The following is a 13,197-nucleotide window of genomic DNA, read 5'->3' on the forward strand; positions in this document are numbered from 1 at the left end:
AGGTCTCGAGGGGGTTTATTGCCAGTCTGCCTGGGAGCCAACGTCACTGGGCTTTGTCCACCTTCCGGGACACAGGCTGCCTCCAGAGGACCAGGAGGACGGCTAAGTTGACGGCGAACTGCACGTGGCCGAAGATGGGGACCCCGAAGCTGCGATAGAGGAGGCCGCCCAGGGTGGGCCCCAGGGTCCGGGTCAGCGGCTGCACAGAGGCGCAGAGGCCCAGCATGGCTCCTGCAGTGGGGGGAGGGCGGGTCAAGTCAGGCCTGGCCGGTCCCTGAGCATCACTGCCCCGGCGGCCCACGTCCTCGACACGGCCCGGGCCTCCCTGTCCCCCCGTCCCCCGCTCCGCACCCCGGCTCGCTCCACCTGGCCTGCCTGCCCATCTGCTCCCTGCAGGCCACGCGTGGGGAGTGCTGCGGCCTCCGGATGTGGTGCCTCTGCCCTGCTCCAGAGAGCTCCCAAGCACAGGAGGAGCCTGGGAACAGGGCCCCAGGTCATGGGCCAGCTGCCACCCTCCCAGCCTGCCAGACACAGCACCCCAGCCCAGCCCGGCCCAGAACTGGGGATGCTCCGTGTGGGCGCTGGGCTAGGGTGTAACGTGGGCCACGATACACTCCAGGTCACCCCCGTGACCTTTACTGCCCTTGAGTGGACTGGAGGGAACACCCCCACAGGGCCGGGGAGGAGGTTCAGGTGCTCAGAGGGCGCCCCCTTCTTTGTACCTGCTCCCCAGGCTCACCTTGCTGCCTGCACCCCTTCTACCTGAGCCCCCCCATCTCTACCCTCCCCGTGTCAGCTGTGCCCTATGCGGGCGGCCCTGGGACCTCAGAGGTCCTGGGGTCCTCAGAGGCTCCTGTCAGGGTCTGGAAAGCCCCGCCCTCGTGGACCAGGTGGGCGTGGCCTGGCGAGGCCCCGCCCAGGCTCAGGGCCCGCGTGGGGGGAATTTCAGAGCAGCCCCTCCCACCGGCCCTGCAGACACCAGGGAGCAATTACCGCCCCCTCTGCGGTCTCCAGTTCCCAGGCTGGGGCTGGGAACCGGCTCTGACTCCTTCCAAGCTGAGGGGAGGTGCCCCTGGCACCTGGGTCTGCTCCTCTCGCTTCCTTGCAGGCCCTGCCCTCATCTCTCCAGGTCTTCCCCTCCTTCCTCCTCCTGGCCTCTGGGCAGAGCTGGCTCACTGCCTCCAGGAAGTCCTCCAGGACCAGTCTAGCCTCCCAAGACCACAGAGTCGCAGATCTGGGGAGCCCTGGGGGTTCCCAAGGCAGCCCTGAGGAGACGCTCTGTCTGGCAGCCTCCCCACTTTCAGCAGAGCCTCTGGATCTGTCTGCCCCTCCCAGACACGCAGGTGGATGGATGGAGGGTCAGCTGGGGCCCTGAGCTCTCTGGCCCTGCTGCTGGGGAGGCCTTTGACCGCAGCCAGCCCACAGGAGCCCCTGGCCTTGACCAGCACCATGCGCAGGGCAGTGTGGGAGTGGGAGCCTGGGGAGCATCAGGTCCAGGGACAGCCCCCCGCCCCAGTCCAGATTGGAAACCCCCCAGCCTCCAGAGAGAAGGCAGGCTGCAGAGTGGGAGCCGGGAGTCTGCGTCTGGGGGTGTCTGAGCCCCGCTGGGCGGTCCAGGACCTTCTTAGACTGAGGGCTGTGAGCCTTCGGTCACTGGTCCCTCGGGAGCCACCTGCGCTTGCACGGGCAGGGACCGGGAGGTGTCCCGGCGCTGGCCCCACCCCCTCTGGCCTCCGGCCATTCGCTGTGCCTGGCCCTCTTCCTAACCAGCCTCCGCAGCAGCCTTTCTGAGCCTCACCCCGCACCCTGGCTCAGCTGGGGCCGGCCTGGGATGTCATCTTTCCTCCCCCTTTCTAGTGAAACCCTGTGCATGCTTCAGCCAAGTCAGAGGCCACCTCCAGGAAGCCCTCCTCCCTTCCCCCAGGCTGGCCTGGGGCTGATCAGCAGGGCCTGGTGCAGGGTTGGCTGGGTGGAGTGGCGGGCAGGATTCTCACCTGAGCGCTCTTGTGGGCCACCGCCCCCACCCTGCCCACTCAGACCCCTGGCCACCCATCCCACCCAGTGCCCACTGGGTCCCCACTCAGGGCAGCTGCTCTGCCCCAAACTGCTCATCAAGCTCCCCAGAGAGCAGGGCCGGGGAGCCCCCCAGGGCCTGCCCTTCACCCGACTCAGGGACCTCACTCACCCGTGTCTGAGGCTGAGACAGCCTTGGTCAGTATGCTGTCGGTGACCACGTTGAGAGCGCACAGGCTGAAGACCAGGCCGGGCATCAGGAGGCAGAAGTGGAAGACGTTGGTCATCAGAGCCTGGCGGGAGGCAGGCGGAGGCCACGGTGACCAGGGGGAGTCGTCCATCCCCTGAGGTCCCACTGAGGTGGTCCTGGGTGGGAGCTGGGGGCAAGGGAGCCCCAGGGCTCAAGTGCAGACGGGGCACCTGAGGAGGGTCAGGGGAGAGGGCCTGGGCCCCTGCTCTCTGCAGGGATGGCAGGATGGGGGTCTCTCACCATGGCCAGTCCCACGACGCTGAAGACCAGCACACTGGCCCGGAGCAGGGCTCTCTCAGAAAAGTGGCTGCTCAGCCGCCCGATGACCAGGCCCTGGATGACCTGGGCGAGAGCGAGAGGGCGGAGCTGGGCACGGCCGGGCCTGGGAGGGCATCTGGGCTGCGGCCGGCTCGGGGGCTTCCCCTGCCGCCCACGACCCCTGGGCCCCAGCAGCCAGAAAGCACGGGGCAGAGGGGGAGCCTGCGGTTCCCACGATGGCCTCAAGGTTCTGAGGAGATGGGGCCTGGGGGATCTCACACACGTGCACACACATGCAGCCACCCACGCACACACATGGTCCACATCCAGAAATAACTGCATCTCTGCCGGCTCAGGTGTGATGAAAGTGAGAGTGTTCGTCGCTCCCTCGTGTCTGACTCTTTGCCACTCCATGGACTGTAGCCTGCCCCAGGCTCCTCTGCCCATGGGATTTTCCAGGCAAGAATACTGGAGTGGGTTGCCATTTCCTTCTCCAGGGGATCTTCCAGATCCAGGGATCACACCTGGGCCTCCTGCATCGCAGGCAGATTCTTTCCTGTCTGAGCCACCAGGGAAACCCTGAAAGGCCTGGCTAACTCCTGACAGGGATGGGGGAGGCCATGACTACAGGGTGGAAAGCTCACGGTGTGGCCCCGAGTCCCGCCCTGGGGAGCCCCCCGCCCCCGACTCGCGTGCCCTGGCCCATCACACCTCTCTGCTCCGTCTTGGCTCTGTGGTTTGGGAGCTGGGAGCTGCCACAGATGGGGAGGCTAGGGCACACGGGGGCGGGGGGTGGAGGGGGCTGGACTGGGACGTGAGCCCAGGGCCCTGGTGGCCATGTGGGGTCCTCCAGCAGCTGGCCCGATCGAGGCCTGGCCCTGGCAGGCAGGTGCCTCGGCCACCACCCACTGGGGCCCGGGCCTGGGCCAGGGGGCCGCCACTCCCATGACGACTGGGTGAACTGAGGCCTGGGGCCCCAGAGCTGGTGGGCTTGTCCTGAGCCTGGGCAGGAGAGGAGGGGGCCACAGGCTCCCCCAGAGACCCCCCACTGCTGCTCAGCCCTCCCCCTCCAGCTCCGTCCTCCTTGCCCCCCACTGCCCCCCACCAGCTCAGCCCCAGGGTCAGCCAGCCAGGGGCTGGGTTAAGGTTCAGCTCCCCTTCCTGCCCTCCGCTCCTCCCCATGGGGGTGGGAGGAAAAGCCCAGAGCGGGGACACCCTTGACACCTGGGATGTGACTCAGAGGACAAGCCCAGCCCACAGGCCGTTCCCAGGCCGGGGTGAGGCTCCCTAGGTGGTCCCTGCCTCTTCCACCAGGCAGGCAGGAAGTGCCCAGGGGAACCGTGAGGTTGGAGCAGCGCCCACTGGAGCTGGGGGTCGGCACCCCGGGCTGGGCTGTGTGACCTGGGGTGGGGGCGGGTCCAGCCCTGGGCACCAGGAGGGAGCTCTGTCCTCGCTGCCTGCCTGGCATCATGAAACTGTCTCAAACCACAGCCAAGGGTGTCCTTAAAAAAAAATCCCACTTTCACACTTGCTTATCTTCGTTTTGTTTGTTTAAAGGGAAGATCTACTTGACAAGTTTCTTTTAGTACTTGACACCCCAGAGGAAATCAACAAACCAGGAGAGAGACTGAAATCTGTCTCCACTCTTCATACGGACCCGAGACCAGGACTCTGATGGGCTGGGAGTCAGCTCTCCGTTTTGCCATTAACTTAAAAAAAAAGCCTAAGCTTTCCTGCCTTCCAGCTTCTTACATGAAACCAGAGTTAGTGAACTAGTAACTAGAGTTAGTCAGAAATTTCACTTTCTCCCAATCCTCCACCTGGAGACCCTGGCCACTCACCTGGCCGCCCTGGCCCGAGGGGCCGCCGCCTCCCCCAAGGTCACAGGCACCCAGTCCCGCTGCCCACCCCTGCTCTAACGCAGCCTAGGGGCGGGGGCAGCCAGCTGGTAAGACCACACCTGGCCTCCACAAGGCCCCACCCACAGCAAGTACATCTGAATAAATCCAGGTCCTTCTTGGCTTTGCGACCCACCCCCCAGGCAGGCCTTTAGAGCACAGTCCTCTCCCCTCCGGCCCGGCCGGCCGAGCTGCCCCAGGGCCCCTGCACTACAGACCCTCCCTGCATGCGGCTCTCTCCCTCCGGGCCTCTCCCTGGGCCGGGGGAGAGCCCCCAGCTGGCTGGCCGCCCCACCGAAGCAGCGATCTCTGCCCTGACAAGGGCCCTGATTCTCCTTCCGGGTTTTGTCTCCCCTGACCCACCAGATGCCTAGGTTGTGGGGGCTTGTCTCTGTTCCCTCCACAGGACAGAAGCTCCATCCCTGCAGTGGCCTAGGGCTCAGTGGGGGGCCCTCCTAAGAGGGTCCTCAAGAGACAAAGGGCTGCAAACCCCCGACTCCCCACCCCGGGGAGGAGAGTGAGTGCCATCCCTTCCAGGTTAGGACGACCTGGGCTGTCCTCATTGAGACCCCCAACCCCAAGGATCCCCACACATAGGGAGCTGGGGACGCGGTGAGCCCCTTGGGTGGGGCCAGAAGTGCTTTGCCAGGGCAGCTTCAGCAGCAGTGGGTTCCCCTCCCCGGACCCCCGGTGACCAGCCCTACCCTGGGTGGGGAGGTGACCGAGGCCCTCTCTACAGATGTGGCTCAGGGCCGCAGCTGACCCCTACCTTCGCCTGCTGGGCTTCAGGCCTGAGGCCCAGCACCCAGCCGCTCTGCAGGATCCCCCCTCCCCAGTCCCCTCTTCTTGCTGGGCCTGTGGGAGGGTCCCCAGGCTCCCCCTGCCCCCGCCCACCTGTCTACCCCATCATCACAGGTGCTAGGGCCCCGGGCCCATCTCGGCAGGCCCACCCTCAACCCGCGCCAGGCCTGAGGCTAGCAGGGTCCGTCCCTGGGGGTCTCAAGGGGTCTGCCGGCTTCAGCCAGGGCCTAGTCTTGGGCCCTCCCTGAGCCCAGGACGAGCTCAGGGCCCCGATGGGCTGGGAGCAGCTCTTCATTCTACTTATTTAAAATATATATATTTTTAATTTTTAATTAAAAAACCGTTATTTATTTATTTTTGGCCACAACACACACCCGTGTGGGATCTCAGCCCCCCCACCCAAGGACCCAACCTGCGCCCCTAGAGCGGAAGCCAGGGGTCCTAACCACTGGACCGTCAGGGGCGTCCCGGGGGTGGCCGTTTAGAACAAGGCTCCAGTGGCCCCCAGTTCAGAGCATTCATGTTATGGTTGTTTTCTGTTTATTTTCCCCACCAGGCTGGTACTTCCCAGCCCACGCAGCTAGGCCCACGGCGGGGTGGGGGCCGGCCCCTCCCCGGAATGGCTATTTCAGTCTGGGGTCCAGCCCAGCCCTGGGCCCAGAGGCTAGGGCAGCAGATGGCCTGGAGGTGCTGGGACCGCCACCCGCTTCCGGAGAGGTTCAGCGCTTTCTCCGCCACCCGCCAGATCCCAGAATAGCCCCTCCCGCGCGCCGGCTGTCAGGCAGACGTCCCAGGGGGCGGCAGGCACATCGCCACCTGTCCCCGCCACGGTCGCACCGCCGGTGGGCAGGTGCGGGGCACGCAGAGCCCGGCCCTTCTCCTGGTCACGCGCCCTCTACGGGGGCTGGCTCCCCCGCCCCCCGGCCAGCCTGGCACCACTGGTACGCAGGTGGATGCTGGGAGGCCATGGGCCTCTGACATGTTTCCTGATGGGAAGTTGAGGGCTCACTAGCCCCCTCAAAGCTGGATGGACAAAGCTCCCCTCTCCCCTCTCAGATGGGACTTCCCGGGCAGATGGATAGGCAGAGAGTGCGCGTGTGTGCATGCTAAGTCGCTTCAGTCGTGTCCAACTCTGTGCAACCCTATGGACCAGAGCCGGCCAGGCTCCTCTGTCCACAGGATTTCCCGGGCAAGGATACTGGAGTGGGTTGCCATGCCCTCCTCCAGGGGATCTGCCCAACTTAGAGATCGAACCCGCATCTCTTATGCCTCCTGCGTTGGCAGGCGGGTCCTTTACCGTTAGTGCCATCTCGGAGGCTTGGGCAGAGAGGGCACGCAGGTGCAGACCCAGGTGTGGAAACTGTGAGCAGGGAGAGCGGGGGACAAGCCGGAAGCTAAGGTGTGGACGGAGCACCTGAAAGGTGGGCGTGCAGGATGGCTCCCGCGCTGCTCAGAAACCAGGGGCGTGGTCTTCGAGGCCCTGGGACCCTGGGAGTGCCGGGAGCCCACATGCCCAGCGCGTCCGGCACCCACTCACCATCTGGAGGATCCCGAAGAAGGACATGAGGTAGCCGGCCTGGGCAGCCTCCAGCTGGAAGAAGTCCATGGAGATGATGGAGAACATGACCATGAAGAGCCCTGGGCGGGCGGGGGACCAGGGGTCAGGGGTCAGGGCTGTGCAGCCGTGCCCCTCTGCACCCCCCAACAGCTGGCCTGCGGGGGCACCAGGGGCCTAGCCACGGTGACCAACGCAAGCCTTCCCCAAAGTCCTCCCTGGAGGGTCTGCCCCATGGGGCTGCCGTGGGCTGTGAGTGAGAAGGTGCCTGGCGTTGCCCTTGCCCAGGGTGGGCAGAGCCCAAGGCCATCTGGAGGGGTGAGGGGATGGCAGACTGGGGGGCCCCAGGCGGGCAAGGTGGGAGGATTTGGCCCCAGAACTGAGGTCGATGACCTGGGTTCCCATCACCTGCCCCCCTGAGCATCCTGGGGGCAGGTGAGCTGGAAGGGGCTCCCCAGTGGCAAGGATGGGGCATTTCTGCAGAGGAGGGGTTAACCCTTTAGCGCCCACGTGGGAACACCTGAGCGCCTGTCAGCAAGGCCTCACAGGTGTTCTCTGCAAGGCTCCTGGGTTGGAGGACCCCCGATGCGGGCTCTGAGGGGTCACTCCTGGGCCTGACTGTGCTCAGGGACACCGTCAGGTCTCCCGAGAAGGGATGCAGGGGTGGGTGGAGTGTGTGTCCCCTTGCAGATGCAGTCTTCTCCCCGACTGTCCCGAGAGGCTTCCGAAGCCGCTGGGCAGGGCAGTGAGAGCTTTCATAAAGTAGGGGTGACTGGGGCCTGAGGCCAGGGGGAGACCCACCATCTGTCCTCCTCCTGGCCCAGGCGGCCAGGCCTGCACCAACCGGTGGGCCGTGCCCTCCCTGGGACGGATGTGAGCCTGGGGCCTGGGGAGGCTTGGAGCACGAGAGGCCAGACAGAGGGAAGGCGGTTCTCCTGGCGGACCCCCCGGAACTCCCGGCCGTGGACCCCGGAACTCCAGGCCGCAGACCCCGGAACTCCCGGCCACCCTGGCCCTGGACTCACCTATGGGGAAGCCGCAGATGACCTTGACCAGAAACATCGGCAGGACGCCCGGCTGCAGCAGCAGGCGGGTGATGGCCTTCAGATCAAACACGCTGGCCTTGGGTTTCCCTGGGGCACACAGAGGGGCCGTCAGCCCACCGGACAGTGGCTGAATGCCCCCGGCCCCATGGGCCCATTGCCCAGGGCACAGCCCCTGCCGCCACGGCTGCCCTGGCTCGCCGTGGTCTTGGCAAAGTGTCCCTGAAGGGAGGGCTGGGCTGGGGGTGAGTGGGCCCCCAGGTCCAGGGTGTTGGCTGCTGGGGTTGGAGGGCTCACATCTCACACTGGCTGCATCCCGAAGGGGCGTATCTGGGGGCTGTAGCTGGCCAGCTGTGTCTGGCAGGGTGCACCCAGCAGGGCATCCCAGCTGGGACACACCTTGTGTGCATCTGGACCAGCGTACCTCCCGGGGCTCACCTGGCAGGCTCACCTGGCGGGGTGGTCTGGGCGTGGGCGCTGGCCTCCTTGGTGCTGGCTGGGATGCAGGTGACGCTGAGGAGGGCTCCCAGGAGTGTTGCCACGAGGGCCGCAATGAGCGGACATTGAATCCTGGGGGCGGCACTCGTGGTCACACGGGGCTGAGGCCCCAGGGCACGCGGGCCCCCTGCCCCTTCAGCGGCTCTTGGGTTCTGACGGCTTGTTCTCAGCTCACACCGCACCCCTCACACCTCCCCAGGCTTCAGTCTGGAGGGCGGGACACGGACCCTCAGGGCACATTCATTAGGGGCCGGTGAAGGAACAGACTCTCCCGTCCCTGCGGTCTCTGAGGGTGGGCGGCCGTGGGGGCGGGATGCTGAGCCCCAGAGGGGCGGGGGCACAGGACACAGCCCTCAGGGCGCCTGCCCGCCTGCCCGCGCTCCCACCAAGGCCGTGGCTCAGAATCTCCCCTCGGCTTTCACTTCTGAGGGCGCGCTTCCCCTCCGCGGGTCAGCGCAGGGACACTCAGCCTGTGACCCCCGGACCACACGGCGCGCCAGGCAGGCCGTGCGTGTCAGCCGGGAGCCAGGGCACTGTGGCCTGGCCCTTCTGGCTGCCACCGTCTCCTCCTGAAGGCGAGAGGAGGGAAACAGAAGCTTCTTACCGAGCCAGGCAGCATGGACCTCCAGGCATGGGCATGGCAGAACACCCTGCCCCTCCACAGCAGAGAAAACTCCTACACATCCTGCAAGGGCCCTCTCTGAGAGGCCCAGCCCTCCTCCGCCGCGGGGACCCTGTCCTCCGAGAAGGGCTGGCTCTGCTCCAGGGCCGTCATCTGCCCCCAGGGCCGGGGGGCCTGGGTGGGACCCTCCGCCGAGACCCCCGTGGGCCAGACTGTGGCCCAAATGGATGACAGCGGTCCTGGCCCAGACTCCGTCAGTGTCCTCAGACAGGACAGCCACGAGCTGCCCTTGACTCTCCTCGGACTTCAAAGAGAGGACTCTCTCGCCCCAACTCCAGCACAGGTGCACACAGGTGCCCACACGTGCACACACCTGCACACACACAGCTCCCCGGGGAGCCCCGGTGAGGACAGGAATCTCCTCCACATGGGATCAGGGAAGCCCGTGGGGACGCCACACCAGAGAGGCTGGGCCCCGGCTGCCCTCATTCCTGGGCTGGGACCTGCCGTGGCTCATACCGCTGGTCAGGGCTGCAGCGGGCCCTGAACCCCGCCCCTCCCCACAGGCCCGTCTCTGGCCCCCCGGCCGATGCCCACTGCCCAGGATGTGGAACGTTTGGGCTTTCTGGCTGCCCGGGTTCCCGACCAATGGACGTGTCCATTTGGCAGCCAGGTGGGAAGGGTCAGAGGACCCTGGGACCCCCTGGGAGGGATGTGGCCAGGTTTGGTCCCCACAGTCCCCTCCCCCAGACGGCAGGGACACCCCAGCCCTGATAGCCAGAGAGAAGGGCCTTTTCTTCAGGATTGTGGCCTCCAAGGCCCACACGTCACTGCTCAGGCCTGCCCGGGCAAGGACAAAACCAGCTTTCTTTGCCGGAGGCCCCGGAAATGCGTTCGAGCAGAGACGGCTACTTAGATGGTTATTTTGGGAGGCAAGTGACGACTGAGGGGTGGGTGGTTGGGAGCCAGGCCCCTTCTCTGGGGGGTTCTCTCGTGTCCCGTGTGGGGCGGCCTGTGAACTGAAGGGGCACAGGGCTGCTGGAAGGCCTCAGGAGGCTGTGGGGGCCCCCGCTGCCCGGGGAGTTGGGGTGTCCTTCTGCACGCACATCACTCTCCGACTCCCCTGGACAAGACAGCAGAAAGGAGAGTGGGGATAGGAGGAAACTGCCCACAGTGGGGGTCTTCTCCGTGGGGACGCCCTCCTACCTCCTGCCCCCACTTGCTGCTGTTCTGCGTCCAAGACACAACTCGGGAGCCCCTCCCCAGTCAGCGCACCCCCGAGGCTGCCTCCAGCCCGGGCACCTCTGGGGTGCGGCTCAGGCAGGTGGGGCTCTGGGCCGTCTGTCCCCTGGCTCACTGGACCGTTTCTACTTAATGCAAAGTGGGTGTGGGCCGTGAGGGCCGTGAGGCAGGCAGGTTTGCACGTCTTTGTCCACTCACTCGCTCTTATTTTCGGTTGGATGGGTTGACGGGAGACTGAACAGACAGACCCTAGAGACCCTCGAAGGCCCTGGGTTGGACCCAGGGTACTGAGTCCTCTGTCCCTTCTTGGTGGCTAGCTTGCTGGGTGACCACCTTTCCTCAGATGCCAGTGAGGGCTGGGCTCCAGGCGGCTACCCTCCCAGGGCGCCTGCTTCCCGCCGGGGGATGCCTCTGGAACCGGCCACAGCTGGCCGCGGCTGCCACGGGCGCTGGTCAAACGTCAGCAGCCACAAACACTGCCTTTCATCCTTATCTCAGGGCCTGGAATCTGCCGATTTGACCTTATCAGGAGGCCGGGAGGCCTGTCCACCTGTCCACCTGGTGTGAGCTCTGTGCACGCGTCCTCCCTGCCTGGCACCGTCGGCTCCCACGCCGCTCGGAGGTGATCACTCCTCGTGAGCCTGGAGCTGCCCTCCCATTGGCTCTGGGGCTCCTGGGAGGGGGAACCGCTCCCGCCAAGGCCCCTCTCAGCGCCTCCCAGCCTGCGCACCCCGGTCCCGTCCCTCCTGGAGGGAGGGGCCTGGGGTCAGCTGGGCCCAGCTTCAGGTGGAGTCTGGCTGTGAGGGGCTCCCGGAGTCACCAGCCACCCGTTCTGAGCTTGAGGGGAGAAGCCCCCTGTCCTAGCTGAGCCCTGGCCCACCACACTGTGGGTGGAACCATGTCTGGCAATGGATGCCTTGGGGGGCCAGCCCTGACTCAATCCCCCTCTGGCTTCGAGTGCTAGAAAATAGCCCTGTAGCCATGTCTGGCCTAACCCTTCACTGTCCAGCCTCTGTGCTCACGAGCCACTGCCCACACAGCTCCCCAGGCAAGTCCCCAGCTCCTTCCGCCTTTGCACGGGGTTTCCTGGAGCCCTGTCCAGCCAATAGGTCTAAGCTGAGGTCCAGCCCCACTAGTCTCAGCCATTCGCGCCCTGTCCGTGGACCCCCGAGGGCCTGATGCACCAAGCTCCATCTGTAGGGCCTGCACGACCCCCGGATGGGGAGGCGACAGGGCCTCGGTGAGCCGGGGCAAGAGGCTATGGAGCAGGTGGCCTGGCTGCCCTGAGTCGCCTCAGAGCCGCTCAGGGCAGCCCTGGTGTCTGCTCATTAACTTCGGGTTTTCACTGGACTGGGAGCCTTTCATTAGCAGAGTGAGGGCTTCCCGTCCCCTCGTCCAGGGGCTGAGGTACGGTGCTGGGGGGACCAGCCTTCCCAGGCCTCCAGATAAAGAGGGGGTTACACTGACTGAGTCACAGGGCCCTTTGGGCATGGCATGGGGCTGGGATCGCTTAGCGCCCAGGAAGCCTGGCCAGGGACACTGAGCCCAGTCTGGCCTGACCTTTAGGGTCTGTGGCTGGAGGCACTCCCAGCCCCGGCTTGTATAAGCAGCACCCCCGGGGGGGTCACCTCTAGGGGGACAGAGCCCTTGGGTGCTGGCCTGTGGGCTCAGTGGTATCTGTGACTGTGGGGCAGCCCCTCAGTGGCCAGAGGAGCAGGGGGTCCTGTGGAGACGCCCATGCTAAGTCCAGCCTCGGGCCTGGGCTCCGCCCGACCCCACTCTCAGCAGCACCTGACAGGTGGCCCCTGTTTCTCAAACACCTGAGCCGATCCACCGGACTCCCCTGCCCAGGACTCAGCTGTGGTGGGCTAGGCAGGCTGGCGCTGCCCGCCCCGGGGGCACGCAGTCCCCCAGGGGGAGGAGGTGGTGGAGGCCTCCCCCAGCTGCGAGGTGCCAGGCTGGGGCCCTGGGTCACGGAGCTGCCCCTCACCTGCTGAGTGATTCAGGGCGCAGGTCTGGGTGCTCTGCGGTAGCCAGGCCTCCCAGCCCTGAGCTGCAGGCTGGGCCTAAACCAGTTATACCAGTACCTAGCTCAGGGCAGCGGCTGCCAAGGCCACTTCCTCCCTCCACCTGCTCCCTGGTGGTGGTGGGGGGGGGTGGGGCATGGTTGGGGCCTTTAGGGGCCTTTAGGGCAGGGGGGGCTGGGATGGGCAGGCAGAAACAGCCAGGGAGACCTCACCCCCCGCTGCAGTTTCCATCAAGGGGGAGGAGGGGTGGGGATGCGCCTCTGCATCCCGCCTGCCCTTGCCGCAGGCTGTGCTGGGAGGCAGAGCTGGCTGAGGCGAGCAGAGAGGCCGGACAAAGAGACGGGGAGCCGGCCCCTGCCGTGGGGCGTCGGGGTCCCGGAGGACCCCCACTTCCCGGGGCCTTGAGGGGATACTGGGAGCTCCACCGGGAGGGGGGTCTTACCTTCTGTGGGGCCCCGGTTTCCCCACCCATCAAAGAGAGTGCCTTAGACCTCGGGATGGAACTGGGAAGCTAGTGGAATGCCCTGGAAGGGCAGGGCAGGGATGGAGTGAATTTGGGGGCTTCTGGGAGGGGGAGGGAAATGAGTGGTATTTCCCCGGTCAGCAGCTATGCTGGGGACAAGGGCAGGTAAAGACAGGAGGGATGGGGGTGGGGGGGCTGGCCCGAGGAGGCCTGTGTGTGTGTGTGTATTCTGCAAGGTGAGCAAACCTGTCCAGGGCCCCGGGCGGCAGGTGGCCGGGCTGGGCGGCGAAGCCCCAGTCCTGGTTCCGATCCTGACCCCCAGGGTCAGCAGGCAGGGCTGTCCCCTGCCCCACCTCTCCACACACCCCAGGTGCTCCTTCTCACTCACGGCCACTGACCCTCTCTCGTCTCTCCGTGGGCACACAGAGGCCCTCTCTCCTGTCCTAGGCCCATCTCCCGCACCAGGTTCCCACCCGCACTGAGCAGGGAGGGAGGTGGCCCTGGTCCAGGTGGAGTCCGCAGTCGCG

At 66.0% G+C, this 13,197-nt stretch overlaps 1 protein-coding gene across 2 annotated transcripts in view; it reads right to left on the reverse strand.

The window, feature by feature from the left end:
• Positions 1 to 13,197, reverse strand: part of SLC22A18 (solute carrier family 22 member 18) — an 18,678-nt gene continuing 5,481 nt past the window's right edge. For both annotated transcript variants that reach the window (XM_070457836.1, XM_020883280.2), the window contains 6 exons: positions 8,270 to 8,388; positions 7,801 to 7,908; positions 6,758 to 6,858; positions 2,504 to 2,605; positions 2,186 to 2,306; positions 1 to 231 (listed from right to left, as the gene is read on the reverse strand). In XM_070457836.1, the coding sequence (XP_070313937.1) occupies positions 44 to 231; positions 2,186 to 2,306; positions 2,504 to 2,605; positions 6,758 to 6,858; positions 7,801 to 7,908; positions 8,270 to 8,388 (739 nt within the window). In that variant the 3' untranslated portion in view covers positions 1 to 43. The remainder of the gene's footprint in view (positions 232 to 2,185; positions 2,307 to 2,503; positions 2,606 to 6,757; positions 6,859 to 7,800; positions 7,909 to 8,269; positions 8,389 to 13,197) is intronic.

This window comes from Odocoileus virginianus, chromosome 28 (genome assembly GCF_023699985.2).
Source record: "Odocoileus virginianus isolate 20LAN1187 ecotype Illinois chromosome 28, Ovbor_1.2, whole genome shotgun sequence".
Taxonomy (NCBI): domain Eukaryota; kingdom Metazoa; phylum Chordata; class Mammalia; order Artiodactyla; family Cervidae; genus Odocoileus; species Odocoileus virginianus.